At 48.7% G+C, this 14,524-nt stretch overlaps 1 protein-coding gene across 1 annotated transcript in view; it reads left to right on the top strand.

Moving 5' to 3' along the window:
- Nucleotides 1–874: 874 nt before the first annotated feature.
- LOC311240365 (N-chimaerin-like) overlaps nt 875–14,524 on the top strand; it is a gene marked incomplete at both ends in the record, with an annotated part of 43,458 nt that continues 29,808 nt past the window's right edge. The window contains 1 exon segment of the mRNA XM_084328949.1: nt 875–913. Coding sequence (XP_084185075.1) covers nt 875–913 — 39 coding nt within the window.

Raw genomic sequence — 14,524 nt, 5'->3', positions numbered from 1 at the left:
ATTCCTGTTAGCACAGCTTTTATTCCCGTTAGCACAGCTTTTATTCCTGTTAGCACAGCTTTTATTCCCGTTAGCACAGCTTTTATTCCCGTTAGCACAGCTTTTATTCCCGTTAGCACAGCTTTTATTCCCGTTAGCACAGCTTTTATTCCCGTTAGCACAGCTTTTATTCCCGTTAGCACAGCTTTTATTCCCGTTAGCACAGCTTTTATTCCTGTTAGCACAGCTTTTATTCCCGTCAGCACATCTTTTATTCCCGTCAGCACATATTTTATTCCCATCAGCACATCATTTATTCCCATTAGCACAGCTTTGATTCCTGTTGGCTTTTATTCCGCAACTTTCTAAAAGCTCTATGATTGTAAGATTCTTTATAAAAAAAGATTACTCTTAGGGGTGTAACGGACTAACGGTACACAAAAACCACAGTTCGGTACGATTTCGGTACAGTGGGGGAATGTTTGCGTAACGTGGCGGTCCATGTTCCACTCAGGGGGTGATGTAGTGTGCAGTAAGGCTGAGACGATATGCCATTTGTAAGAATCGATAAATCGGGACAGAATTATCGATGAATATCTATCTTTTTAAATTTAGCATGTGTAAAAAAATATATAATAATAACGTTTAAAATACTTTTTTTCTTAAAAAAGAAAAAAACAATTATTTAACGTTAGTTTGTGTGTGTCACGTGCACTCACTTAAACACTTGTTAGTAGCGGTCCAGACCGGTGTGATAAACGCCTACAGTGGGCCTCGTGGCCCAGACTCTAGAAAGTGTGGAATCGGGTTTCAAATGGCTTTAGTCTCGTCAGTTTTGCCTTTCTCTCGCTGTTCCAGTGTCTCTCATTGGCAGAGAGCAGCCCGGACCCAAACGATGACTCCCGTGGGTCATAAGCAAAAGATCACCCGAACGGTATGAATACACGCGGTCAATTTGAGTCATTCAAACCCGAATCAATGGACCCAGTTCTTAAAAACGCTTCAGTCTTCCTCTGGTGGTAATCGGTGGGGTGGTGACTGATGACGGAAGAGGGCACTCGGATGTCTGTTGGCAGACGAGCAGCACGGAAGACGTGGAACAATGTGAGCGTTTTGTCCCCCCCCCCCGCAGGTAATGAGTAACTTGAACGTTGGGTCCCTTTTATACTCGGGTCACCTCACCTCCCTGGCTGGGCTCCAGTTTCCAGCCACAGCCCTTTGTCACACTGGAATAGCGTGTGTGTGTGTGTGTTTCGTGCTGCCCTATACCTGTTCCCACTCCCAGGCCTCGACCTGCTTCCTCTCACGGTAGGGTTATCAACTACACCATGGGTTTGTTTACATTACAACTGGAAGAGCCAGCGGCTTGATAACGGGATCACAGCTGGATACCCCCCCCCCCCCCCCCCGAGTCTATATCTACCATGTACGTAACCTGACACATAGACTGTCTACCACCACGATGGAAGGCCCCTGTGTTGCTGGATCCAGGGACTGTGTGTGAGGGTAGGGCTGGGCGATATGGCCAAAAACGTTATCGCGATAAAATTATAAAATTATTTTCATATAACTCGATATCGATAATTATCGTCGATATAATGTCTGTCAAGTTTAATTAACTTCTTGTGCCCGGCGCCGATGGACGGGCTATTAATAGAATTGTTTTGCTGCTGCGAATGTCTCGAGTTGATGTCGTCATCAGTCCGCGCACGTTAGCAGTTAGCTAGAGCAAGCGGTGTATCCCATGACAATGTACTAACTATCACCCTAAAATACTCTGTTCCGCCCCAATACATTGCAACAACGTCCACTGTATACCCCACACTAGGGGTGGACGGTATAAACGGTATACGGTATAAACGGTATTAATTTGCTCTACGGTATGGATTTTGACTATACCGTGTAACCGTGCTGCTCGTCTGCCAACAGACATCCGCTCTAAAATAGCAATGACGTCATGTAACCACAGCGCGACTATTTCAATCGCATTTGCCCCTAAAAATAGATAGAATTAGTCATAGATAATAGATATGTGCAAACTGGAAAAAGTTATTTAGGAGGCTTCGCGCAGTGGGCGTGTCAACACGCAATTGTCATTTCATAATAAACACATATCACCGCGGTTTCAATTTCAGTTCCTGGCATTTTTAACCAGTGGAGAAAGGTAAGAGATGTCCCTATCGTTTTTCTTATATGAATTATTCTACGTTAATAAAACATACCTGGTGATCAACTACAGTTTGCTGTAAACATTATGATATGTGTGTAGTGTTATGATAACGACGGCTGCAGCGGGAGCCGGGAGGACGGCTGCAGCAGTGGATTTGCGAATAGCATGCAGCTGCAGAGCCGCAGAGCCAGCGGCGCTTTCAGGTCAGGTCCGCTCAACAGCGCCCCCCCACCCAACGGCTGAAAGCTGTGACAAAGCGCCGCTGGCTCTGCGGCTCTGCAGCTACATATGCTTCTAGCAAAATCCAGCATCCAGCCCGGCTGTTTGCAATGGGAGCAGCACGGACTCGGGACTTATTTTACTTGGAATATAATGACTTTATACGCAAAAGTAGCCTAGTTTTAAGTTAAAATATTATAAATCTACATGCCTTGAGGATGTCATTCTTTATATAGCCTGCCTATCAGGCAAAAAAAATTATTCTAACGGAAACACTGATACCGTGATATATACCGTTACCGTCTATGCTTCAAATTATACCGTGATATAAATTTTAGACCATACCGTCCACCCCTACCCCACACTACTCTAACTGTTACCCTCAGAATTCAAAACACACACCAACTCGGCAGGTAAACTATAAAATAGCGCTGTGCAAGCTAATTATCCTAGCCAGCCTTGGCTTGTTTACTACTTGAGTCATACCTCTCTACGTCTCCTTCGCTGTCGCCATCTCCTTCACTGATTGGTTGTTAGTGCGTGTGCTCAGGGAACAAACTTAACTTTTTGACTTACCAGCCATTTGGCTGGTAGATTTTTAAAAGTACCAGCCAGGCAGATTTTTTACTAGCCAACAATTATAAATAGCTTTTTAGTATATCGCCATGTGTTATTATTACATATAATACTCTCATATGCTATTTTCAATTAATATCATAAACAACATAAGGAATATTAGCATAATTTTGAGTGGACTGAAGGAATGAGTCAGTGTTAATAGTTTTAAATGCAAATAATTTATTGAAACATAGAAGTGGGGTCGGGACACACATTTTATTTCTATTTTTTTAACTGTTTTAACCATGTAGTGTAGCACTTTGGGATCCCAGTGAACAAAAAGTGCATTACAAATCCAATCTATTATTATTATTATTATGTGTGGCTGCCGCCCTGGCGGACATCTGTGCTCTACTGAGTGCACCTTTCTAGTCTAGAGAGAGAGCGCTGATTCCCCGTAGCTGAACAGGGTTGCATTTTGTCAACACAAGTTGGAACCCTGGAGGAAGCGATATAAGGAAACGAATTGCTTCGCTAATCGCTCATGTTGACCCCGCCCCCAAGTCGCTCTCCGCTCGCTCACCTTGAATCGAGCGCTCTTTTGGAGCATGGTGTAAATTAGCTCAAACTACAACAGTCTACACCCCCTGGGCCCCTTAACAATTGTTTGTATTGAGCCGCATTGTAATTGTACCCATTCTGCAATGTTAAATAACGTTGTTTATCCATTCACTAGCTCTATTAAGCGATGATAGCTAGCCTAGCCACAATGCTATGGTCGCTGCCATTAACGTTAGCATGTAAGCTAACGACAACAACAATGGCGTCAAAACAGGATGCGAGTGACAAAGCCTGAACAGGATATCACAGGTTCACCCTTCTCATTGGTTGAAAATGGCCTTCATGTTTGTACATCGCCATCTGTTGCTTTGGCATTGTACTACATGCAGTATATTACATCAGTGTTAAACCACTGTGAGCGGCCTGGAGGGAGTGGATTGGAGCGGAGGAGAAGCGGTAGATGCAGTGTATTTTGTTAGCCGCCAGGTGGCGGGCAGACCTTAAATTCTAATCGCCAAAGAATAAATCTACAAGCCAGTGGCGCTGGGCGTCTTAACTATTTTGTACCCTGCGTGTGCTCATATCCAAGCTTGGAAAATCGATATATCTAAACTTTGCGACCACGTTTCATGTTTATTTCGAGGAAATAATTTATCGCGATAGTTATCGTTATCGTTTTATCTCCCAGCCCTATGTGAGGGTCCCACGACGGAAGGCCCCTGTGTTGCTGGATCCAGGGACTGTGTGTGTGTGAGGGTCCCACGACGAGAGGCCCCTGTGTTGCTGGATCCAGGGACTGTGTGTGAGTGAGGGTCCCACGACGAGAGGCCCCTGTGTTGCTGGATCCAGGGACTGTGTGTGTGTGAGGGTCCCACGACGAGAGGCCCCTGTGTTGCTGGATCCAGGGACTGTGTGTGTGTGAGGGTCCCACGACGAGAGGCCCCTGTGTTGCTGGATCCAGGGACTGTGTGTGAGTGAGGGTCCCACGACGAGAGGCCCCTGTGTTGCTGGATCCAGGGACTGTGTGTGTGAGGGTCCCACGACGAGAGGCCCCTGTGTTGCTGGATCCAGGGACCAGGGCCGGGGGGCGATTCTTGCTCAAATGTGAATCACGATTTTTCTCTCTTAAGAATTGAGATCACGATTCTCTCACACGATTCTTATGTTTTCAATAAAATCATTTATTGCACTCTCTTTCTTAAACAGACAAGATAACATATATGAAAGTGATTGACCTAAACTTAAACATAACATGAAAGTGCTTCACTTAAACTTAAAAGTCTCTTGTAACATACAAAATAACTCGAGTCAGAATCGTCATCATTTAAAAAAGTTAAGTAAAAAAAAAAAGAAAAAAATATATATATATAACTTTTTTTAATAAAATCGTCATAATTTAAAAATGAGATTGCATAGGTCTATGAATCGAGATCGCGATTTTATTTCTCTTGGTCGCCCAGCCCTACCAGGGACCGTGTTGTGTCTGTGACTGGAAGGCCCCTGTGTGGCTAGTGTGGCTGCTACACGGATAGGAGGGCGGCCCTGGAGATCCTATTGGTCTATTGATTAAAGCTAATGACTTGATTGGTTTAAGTGGGCCTTTGGGGGGCGGGCGCACTACAGGGTTGTAACGAGAGGAGAGCCGCTTGTTCAGATTGAGCCACTTTGATGATTAGTGTAGAGAACACACACACGCACACACACGGGCACACACACACACACACACGGGCACACACGGACACACACACACACACACACACACACACACACACACACGGGCACACACACACACACGGGCACACACACACACACACACACACACGGGCATTAAGCAAACCCCTTCTGAAAACCAACCGAAGCTACTTGAAATGAAATTGAATTTGAATCACAAAACTATTATGACATTGGTGGACTGCCTTCTCTCTCTCTCTCTCACTCACTCACTCACTCACTCACTCACTCACTCACTCACTCACTCACTCACTCACTCACTCACTCACTCACTCACTCACTCACTCACTCACTCACTCACTCACTCACTCACTCACTCACTCACTCACTCACTCACTCACTCACTCACTCACTCACTCACTCACTCACTCACTCACTCACTCACTCACTCACTCACTCACTCACTCACTCACATACACATACACAAACACTCTATATCAGTGATGGCTATTGGAATGTAGAGCTACTTAACCCTTTCACTGCCACACGACAGAAGGTTAACCCTTTACTATCGCACTAACCGACGGCGATGCTCCATCATTAGCATCATTAGCTTAGATGGAGCATCGCCGTCGGTTGTGTGATAGTAAAGGGCTAACCTTCTGTATTGTCACAGTGAACGGGTTAACCGGCTGTCGTGTGGCAGTGAAAGGGTTAACCCGTGTTTTAACCAAAAGAAAACGCCCCTCACAGCTCCTGTGATGTCTTGAGGCAAACGTCCTGGGAGTGTGAACTAGTGACACGCACGGCTAACAGCCTGCTTTTACATGGTTGAGAATGCGCTGCTGCAAGAGATCCCGTGGGAGGAATAGGGAAGCCTAGGAACCCAACCTGAGAGCATGACATGAGGGCAAAATGTTGAATGTGGTCAATGGAATTCTAAATCTGTGTGTGTAACGGAGGTACCGCGAGTATATCCACCGTCACGATGGACGTCATGTGTTGTGAAGTGACTGTGGCACGTAGCGGTACTGCAAGTAAAACTCACTCCGCCCTTAAAAAAGCCAAGGAGTGAATTGGTACACCTCAGGTATAGCGGTCTGTAATCGCGCCCGCGGTGTGGCCGACCCGGGTTCGACTCCCACTCAGGGCATGTCAAAATAAGACCGGTGAGTGACACGTGCACAATCAATAAAAATGTAATCCAAAATTACAATATGGCCAAGTGCAAGCCACGCACATACATACACACACACACGCACACACACAACCAGACACGATTGGGAAGCGTTTTGGATCAGTGGTTCAGACGTGTGTGTGTGTGTGTGTGTGTGTGTGTGTGTGTCTCCCGATAAAACACCAGCTAGGCGCTGTGTGTGTGTGTGTGTGTGTGTAAGTAAGTAAGTAAGTAAAACTTTATTTGTATAGCGCCCTTCTCGGCGCGAGTGCACAGCATTTAAAAAACATCAGTAGAAAATACAAGAAATAATACACGTGAAGAGAAAAGAAAACGTAAAAAAACTTGCTAAAACACCAGAATAGACAACGGAAAAATTAAAACAAAAACGAGAACAAAACAGACGTGAACGGAGAGAAAACGGCTGTGAGTGTTTAAACTAAAAGGCCTGCTGCCTGTAGAGGTGGGTTTTTAAAGGTGAGCTCTGAGGGAGCGTTGTTCAGGGAGGAGGGAGGAGGGAGAGAGAGGGAGCGGTGTTCAGGGAGGAGGGAGAGAGAGGGAGCGGTGTTCAGGGAGGAGGGAGAGAGAGGGAGCGGTGTTCAGGGAGGAGGGAGAGAGAGGGAGCGGTGTTCAGGGAGGAGGGAGAGAGAGGGAGCGGTGTTCAGGGAGGAGGGAGAGAGAGGGAGCGGTGTTCAGGGAGGAGGGAGAGAGAGGGAGCGGTGTTCAGGGAGGAGGGAGAGAGAGGGAGCGGTGTTCAGGGAGGAGGGAGAGAGAGGGAGCGGTGTTCAGGGAGGAGGGAGGAGGGAGAGAGAGAGAGGGAGCGGTGTTCAGGGCTACAGGGGGGAGGGAGAGAGAGAGAGGGAGCGGTGTTCAGGGCTACAGGGGGGAGGGAGAGAGAGAGAGGGAGCGGTGTTCAGGGCTACAGGGGGGAGGGAGAGAGAGAGAGAGAGGGAGCGGTGTTCAGGGAGGAGGGAGGAGGGAGAGAGAGGGAGCGGTGTTCAGGTAGGAGGGAGGAGGGAGAGAGAGGGAGCGGTGTTCAGGGAGGAGGGAGGAGGGAGAGAGAGGGAGCGGTGTTCAGGGAGGAGGGAGGAGGGAGAGAGAGGGAGCGGTGTTCAGGGAGGAGGGAGGAGGGAGAGAGAGGGAGCGGTGTTCAGGGAGGAGGGAGGAGGGAGAGAGAGGGAGCGGTGTTCAGGGAGGAGGGAGAGAGAGGGAGCAGTGTTCAGGGAGGAGGGAGAGAGAGGGAGCGGTGTTCAGGGAGGAGGGAGAGAGAGGGAGAGAGAGGGAGCGGTGTTCAGGGCTACAGGGAGGAGGGAGAGAGAGGGAGCGGTGTTCAGGGCTACAGGGAGGAGGGAGAGAGAGGGAGCGGTGTTCAGGTAGGAGGGAGGAGGGAGAGAGAGGGAGCGGTGTTCAGGGAGGAGGGAGAGAGAGGGAGGGAGCGGTGTTCAGGTAGGAGGGAGGAGGGAGAGAGAGGGAGCGGTGTTCAGGGAGGAGGGAGGAGGGAGAGAGAGGGAGCGGTGTTCAGGGAGGAGGGAGAGAGAGGGAGCGGTGTTCAGGGAGGAGGGAGAGAGAGGGAGCGGTGTTCAGGGCTACAGGGGGGAGGGAGAGAGAGGGAGGGAGCGGTGTTCAGGGAGGAGGGAGGAGGGAGAGAGAGGGAGCGGTGTTCAGGGAGGAGGGAGGAGGGAGAGAGAGGGAGCGGTGTTCAGGGAGGAGGGAGAGAGAGGGAGGGAGCGGTGTTCAGGGCTACAGGGGGGAGGGAGAGAGAGGGAGGGAGCGGTGTTCAGGGAGGAGGGAGAGAGAGGGAGCGGTGTTCAGGGCTACAGGGGGGAGAGAGAGGGAGGGAGCGGTGTTCAGGGCTACAGGGGGGAGGGAGAGAGAGGGAGCGGTGTTCAGGGCTACAGGGGGGAGAGAGAGGGAGGGAGCGGTGTTCAGGGCTACAGGGGGGAGAGAGAGGGAGGGAGCGGTGTTCAGGGCTACAGGGGGGAGAGAGAGGGAGGGAGCGGTGTTCAGGGCTACAGGGGGGAGAGAGAGAGAGGGAGCGGTGTTCAGGGCTACAGGGAGGAGGGAGAGAGAGGGAGCGGTGTTCAGGGAGGAGGGAGAGAGAGGGAGCGGTGTTCAGGGCTAAAGGGGGGAGGGAGAGAGAGGGAGCGGTGTTCAGGGCTACAGGGAGGAGGGAGAGAGAGGGAGCGGTGTTCAGGGCTACAGGGAGGAGGGAGAGAGAGGGAGCGGTGTTCAGGGAGGAGGGAGAGAGAGGGAGCGGTGTTCAGGGCTACAGGGGGGAGGGAGAGAGAGGGAGCGGTGTTCAGGGCTACAGGGGGGAGGGAGAGAGAGGGAGCGGTGTTCAGGGAGGAGGGAGGAGGGAGAGAGAGGGAGCGGTGTTCAGGGAGGAGGGAGGAGGGAGAGAGAGGGAGCGGTGTTCAGGGAGGAGGGAGAGAGAGGGAGCGGTGTTCAGGGAGGAGGGAGAGAGAGGGAGCGGTGTTCAGGGAGGAGGGAGAGAGAGGGAGCGGTGTTCAGGGAGGAGGGAGAGAGAGGGAGCGGTGTTCAGGGAGGAGGGAGAGAGAGGGAGCGGTGTTCAGGGAGGAGGGAGAGAGAGGGAGCGGTGTTCAGGGAGGAGGGAGGAGGGAGAGAGAGAGAGGGAGCGGTGTTCAGGGCTACAGGGGGGAGGGAGAGAGAGAGAGGGAGCGGTGTTCAGGGCTACAGGGGGGAGGGAGAGAGAGAGAGGGAGCGGTGTTCAGGGAGGAGGGAGGAGGGAGAGAGAGGGAGCGGTGTTCAGGGAGGAGGGAGGAGGGAGAGAGAGGGAGCGGTGTTCAGGGCTACAGGGGGAGGGAGAGAGAGGGAGCGGTGTTCAGGGCTACAGGGGGGAGGGAGAGAGAGGGAGCGGTGTTCAGGGCTACAGGGAGGAGGGAGAGAGAGGGAGCGGTGTTCAGGGAGGAGGGAGGAGGGAGAGAGAGGGAGCAATGTTCAGGGCTACAGGGGGGAGGGAGAGAGAGGGAGCGGTGTTCAGGGAGGAGGGAGGAGGGAGAGAGAGGGAGCGGTGTTCAGGGAGGAGGGAGAGAGAGGGAGCGGTGTTCAGGGCTACAGGGAGGAGGGAGAGAGAGGGAGCGGTGTTCAGGGCTACAGGGGGAGGGCGTTCCAGAGCCTTGGGGCTGCAGTCACCCCAAAGACTGGTCCTGGTCTCCACCTCCTGATGGGAAGACCTGGTCCTGGTGGGAAGACCTGGTCCTGATGGGAAGACCTGGTCCTGATGGGAAGACCTGGTCCTGATGGGAAGACCTGGTCCTGATGGGAAGACCTGGTCCTGATGGGAAGACCTGGTCCTGGTGGGAAGACCTGGTCCTGATGGGAAGACCTGGTCCTGGTCCCATGGAGGGCTCTGTAGGCGAACACCAGGACCTTGAGGTTGATCCTGGAGTTTACCGGGAGCCAGTGCAGGGAAGCGAGGATGGGGGTGATGATGTGGCATGATTTTCTTTGGACCTCGTGAGTAGCCTGGCGGCAGCGTTTTGGTACCAACTGAAGTTGATCGATGGATTATTTTATTTAAAGGGGACATGCATTATAAATGGCTTTTTTCTGTGTTTAGCATGGTTTTATAGTAATACAGGTTAGGGCTGGGCGATATGACGATATTATATAAATATCGGGTACAGTTCATTAACGATACACTTTTTCAACGTATCGTGGATATCGTGATGTTTTGCCCAATAGGATTGTGTCGCGTCAATCTGGTCCACACGTTACTCGTTCATATCTCAGCCCGTGCTGAGATATGCCCATTCTGCGGTCTGTTAATAAAGTTTTCAATCTGACAGATGTATGGAAAGGCTTTTATTATAACATTCGTTGAGGTAAAATCATTATGGCTCATTTAGTCATCCTGTGGAGCACTGGTCTCCTACTAGTCGGTCGCGGGGAGCTAATGTAAGTAGCTTTGTTGATGTCAGCACACAGGACATTCAGGAAGTCAAAAACGAATAGCGCTTGCCGATTGGTGCTAAGAACAGCAGAGCGGGTGCAAGCGGTGTGACGTAATTGGCAGACTCGACTGTCAATCAAAATTATTCTGTTGTCCATTAGAATGAATGAATGAGAACTTTATTAACATATTGCAGAATGGGTACAGTACAGGAGGATGAAGACCAGAAAAAGACTTTCGGCTTTTTTACATAAGGGTCCTCTATTTTCAATTCATCAAAACATTTAGAGACATACAAATATACAGTAGTTTCATAAAAATGCTAAAATGCTATTTATTGATTGATTGATTGATTGATTTAAAACTTTATTAACATATTGCAGAATGGGTACAGTACAGCTCAATACATACAATTGTTAAGGGGATGCAGACCAGAGAAAGACTTTTGTCTTGTTTACATCAGGGTCCCCCATTTTCAATTCATCATATTTCATATCTAAATCATATAATATCTCATTGCTAAATATAATTATGCAATATATTATAATCTAATAATCCAATAATCTAAATCTAATATATAATAGAAAAATGCTAAATGCATGGGTATTTTATTTTGTCTTTAATGTTAGCTTGCAAACTCAAATACTGTCTTGGTAAGCCTCATAATGAATCGTTTGGGGTAAAAAAGAAAAACATCGTGATGTGTATCGTGTATCGCCGAAAGGTCAGAAAATATCGTGATATCATATTTAGGCCATATCGCCCAGCCCTAATACAGGTTAGTATAAATGGGTCTGTGTCTCTAATTACCATATTGACTCATCAGTCTAGTCTCGAGTTCACGAGATCCTCCCTCACTCAACTAAACTTCTGTACTGTACGTTAATATAGCATTGATTTGCATAGCTCCGCCCCCTGGTTGTACTCACCTCCACCGCCCACATCAACCATTATAGTGCAGAGACCAGAGACCGCATTGTAACGCGACACTTCCTCAAACAGGGTTTGACAGGCAGAGAGGGAGAGAGAGAGAGAGAGAGAGAGAGAGATAGAGAGGGACGGCGGGAGGGACTGCAGAAGTGTGTGTAAATGTGTGTGTGCGCCATCTCTCTCCCTCGTCGGACACACACACACACACACACACACACTTGACTGCGTGTGTGTCGGGGACGCATCTCTCCTCTCTATCTCTCTCTCTCTCTCTCTCTCTGTATCTCTCTCTCTCCCTCTCTCTCTCTCTCGCTTGCTCGTTCTCTCTCGCTCTCTCTCTTATGTATGGCGCTGTGTGGGTGACTGACGCTTATGGGCAGAGCCCATCCAATAACAGGCTGAAATCCTGAGGCTGGAAAATGATGCTTTTGAGTACTCCAATAGAAATATAAAACAATGATTTTTTTTATTAAATTTTTATAAACCTTACAGATGTCTTCCATAGACTCACAGGAATTGTGTAAAGTTGCCCAAATAGTGCAAGGAATAGCAATGCATGTCCCCTTTAAACGGATGACGAGTGAATTACAGTAATGGAGTCTGGAAGAGATGAAGGCGTGTACTGTACTGCCATTTCCAGTTTGTTGTGCGATATGATGGACCGGAGTTTTGAAATGTTTCTTGAGTGAAAGAAACCATTGTGAGTCAGAGTTGTGACATGTTTGTCCAGATTCATGGCCTGATCGAAGATGCCCCCAGAGGTTTCTTATGTGTGTGGTGATGTGATGTGTAGCTCCAGATGGAAGACCAGCTAGGTGCTGCTGTGTGTGTGTGTTAGGGCTGTCTTAAATACTTCGAAGCTTCGAAGCTTCGTTCGATGGGCATGGGATTCGAATGGGAAAATAAAATTTGAAGAGAAAAAAATATATATATATATATATTCAATTTTTTTTTTTTGTGCAAAATCAACTCTGCCTCTCTTTGTTAATTACAACAAGCAATGCTGTGGCGGCTGGGTGGCGCAGCGGAGATTGCACTCGTCACCAATGCAAGAGATTCCGGTATCGAATCCCAGTCTCAGCATTGCCTTGCTGTTTGTTATTTAAGATGAGGTCGGACAGATTTGTGTTCATTGTGCTGCTTTTATAAAGCCTCAAATGACGGCTTACAATATTTCATGAAAGTGTTTTGTTTGTCTAAGATTTAAAAACGTTTAAACTTTACAGCACTGACAAAGTTGAACAAAGTGCTGTACAAGTCCCACAACATAAATATATATATATCTTTTTTAATAAATAAATTTAAAAAAATGTATATATCTCTTTTTAAATCTCGAAGCTTCGAATTAAAATCGAATCTCAGCCCGAAGCTTCGAATGCCAAAAAAGAATTCGTAGGTCAGCCCTAGTGTGTGTGTGTGTGTGCGTGTGTGCGTGTGTGTGTGGTGATGTGTAGCTCCAGATAGAACACCAGCTAGGCTGAACCTGAGCAGAGATCTAACATCAGTGCAGACAAAGGGAATTCAAAACCACCCACAAGTATGTGTGTATGTGTGTTGAGAGAGTGTGTGTGTGTGTGTGTGTGTGTGTGTGTGTGTGTGTGTGTGTGTGTGTGTGTGTGTGTGTGTGTGTGTGTGTGTGTGTGTGTGTGTGTGTGTGTGTGTGTGTGTGTGTGACAGTCAGGGAAACTCCACCTGAAAGTGTAGCTGGAACAGGAACGCCTCTGCCCTGAGGTTACGTTACGTAGTCAACTGACTTAACCCTTTCACTGCCACACTACCCAATGGTTAACCCTTTCACTGCCACACTGCCAAAGGTTAACCCTTTACTGTCACACTACAGACTGTTAACCGTCTGTAGTGTGATAGTAAAGGGTTAACCTTCTGTAGTGTAGTGTGGTAGTGAACGGGTTAAAGGAGCTGTAAGTGGAATTTCTCCTTTTGTTAAATCAAGTGGTCTACATGTTAACCCTTTCACTGCCGCACTACAGAAGGTTAACCCTTTCGGTAGTGTGATAGTAAAGGGTTAACCTTCTGTCGTGTGGCAGTGAAAGGGTTAACCTGCTGTCGTGTGGCAGTGAAAGGGTTAACCTTCTGTCGTGTGGCAGTGAAAGGGTTAGCCTTTGGGAGAGGTGTTAGTTGGACAAGAACTAGGCTAACCGGTCATGTCCGCTTCCATTCATTGTGCTAAGCTAGGCTAACGTGCAGCCAGATAGCTTTCTAGTGAACGCACAGAGAGGAGACTGGTCTCTATCTTCTTGTCTCTCTCTGGAGAAGACGCTAGGATAATTTCCCAAAATGTTGGCGTGTTCCTTTTTAGAGCACAGAGCCCCACACAAATCATATGATCTCTTCTTTCTTTCCCTCGATGCAAAGGACAATTAGGAGGCAGAAGCTCTGTGTGATATGTTAATCAGCGTGTTAACCGTGTGATATGTTAATCAGCGTGTTAACCGTGTGATATGTTAATCAGCGTGTTAACCGTGTGATATGTTAATCAGCGTGTTAACCGTGTGATATGTTAATCAGCGTGTTAACCGTGTGATCAGTTGGCTAAACACGGACGCTTCTGAAACATTGTGTTGCTGTCTGCTCTCTGCTGGAAGACCTGTTGCAGTTGGACAAACAGAAACCTCTTTCCTTCCCTCTCTCCCCTCTCTTTCTCTATCTCCCTCTCTCTCTCTTCCCTCCTCTCTCTCCCTCTCTGTCTCTCTCTCTTTCTCCCCTCTCTCCCTCCCCCCTCTCTCTCTGTCTCTATCTCTTTCTCTCCCTCTCTCTATATCTCCCCCCTCTCTACCTCTCTGTCTCTCCCTCTCTCTATCTGCCTCTATCCTCCCTCTCTCTATCCCTCTCTCTCTATATCCCTCTCTCTCTACCCCCCTCTCTATCTCTCTTTCCCTCCCCCCTCACGCCCTCTCTCCCCTCTCTCCCCCTCCCACTCCCCTCTCTCCCTTCCCCTCTCTCTCGCTCTCTATCTCTTTCTCCCCCCTCTCCCTCTCTCTCTCTCCCTATCCCCTCTCTCCCTCCCCCTCTCTCTCTGTCTCTATCTCTTTCTCTCCCTCTCTCTCTATATCTCCCCCCTCTCTACCTCTTTGTCTCTCCCTCTCTCTATCTGCCTCTATCCTCCCTCTCTCTCTCCCCCTCTCTCTCTCCCCCCTCTCTATCTCTCTTTCCCTCTCCCCCCTCATGCCCCCTCTCTTTCTTTCTCTCCCCTCTCTCCCTCTCTCTGTCTATCTCTCTTTCCCTCTCTCTCTCCCCCCTCCCCCCTCTCTCTCCTCCTCCCCCCCTCTCTCTCTCTCTCTCTCTCTCTCTCTGGACAAAGTCATACATTTCCATTTAGTCCCAACCT

Source organism: Notolepis coatsorum (assembly GCF_963971535.1).
Source record: "Notolepis coatsorum genome assembly, chromosome: 1".
Taxonomy (NCBI): Eukaryota; Metazoa; Chordata; class Actinopteri; order Aulopiformes; family Paralepididae; genus Notolepis; species Notolepis coatsorum.
This window is presented reverse-complemented; position numbering and strand designations above follow the sequence as displayed.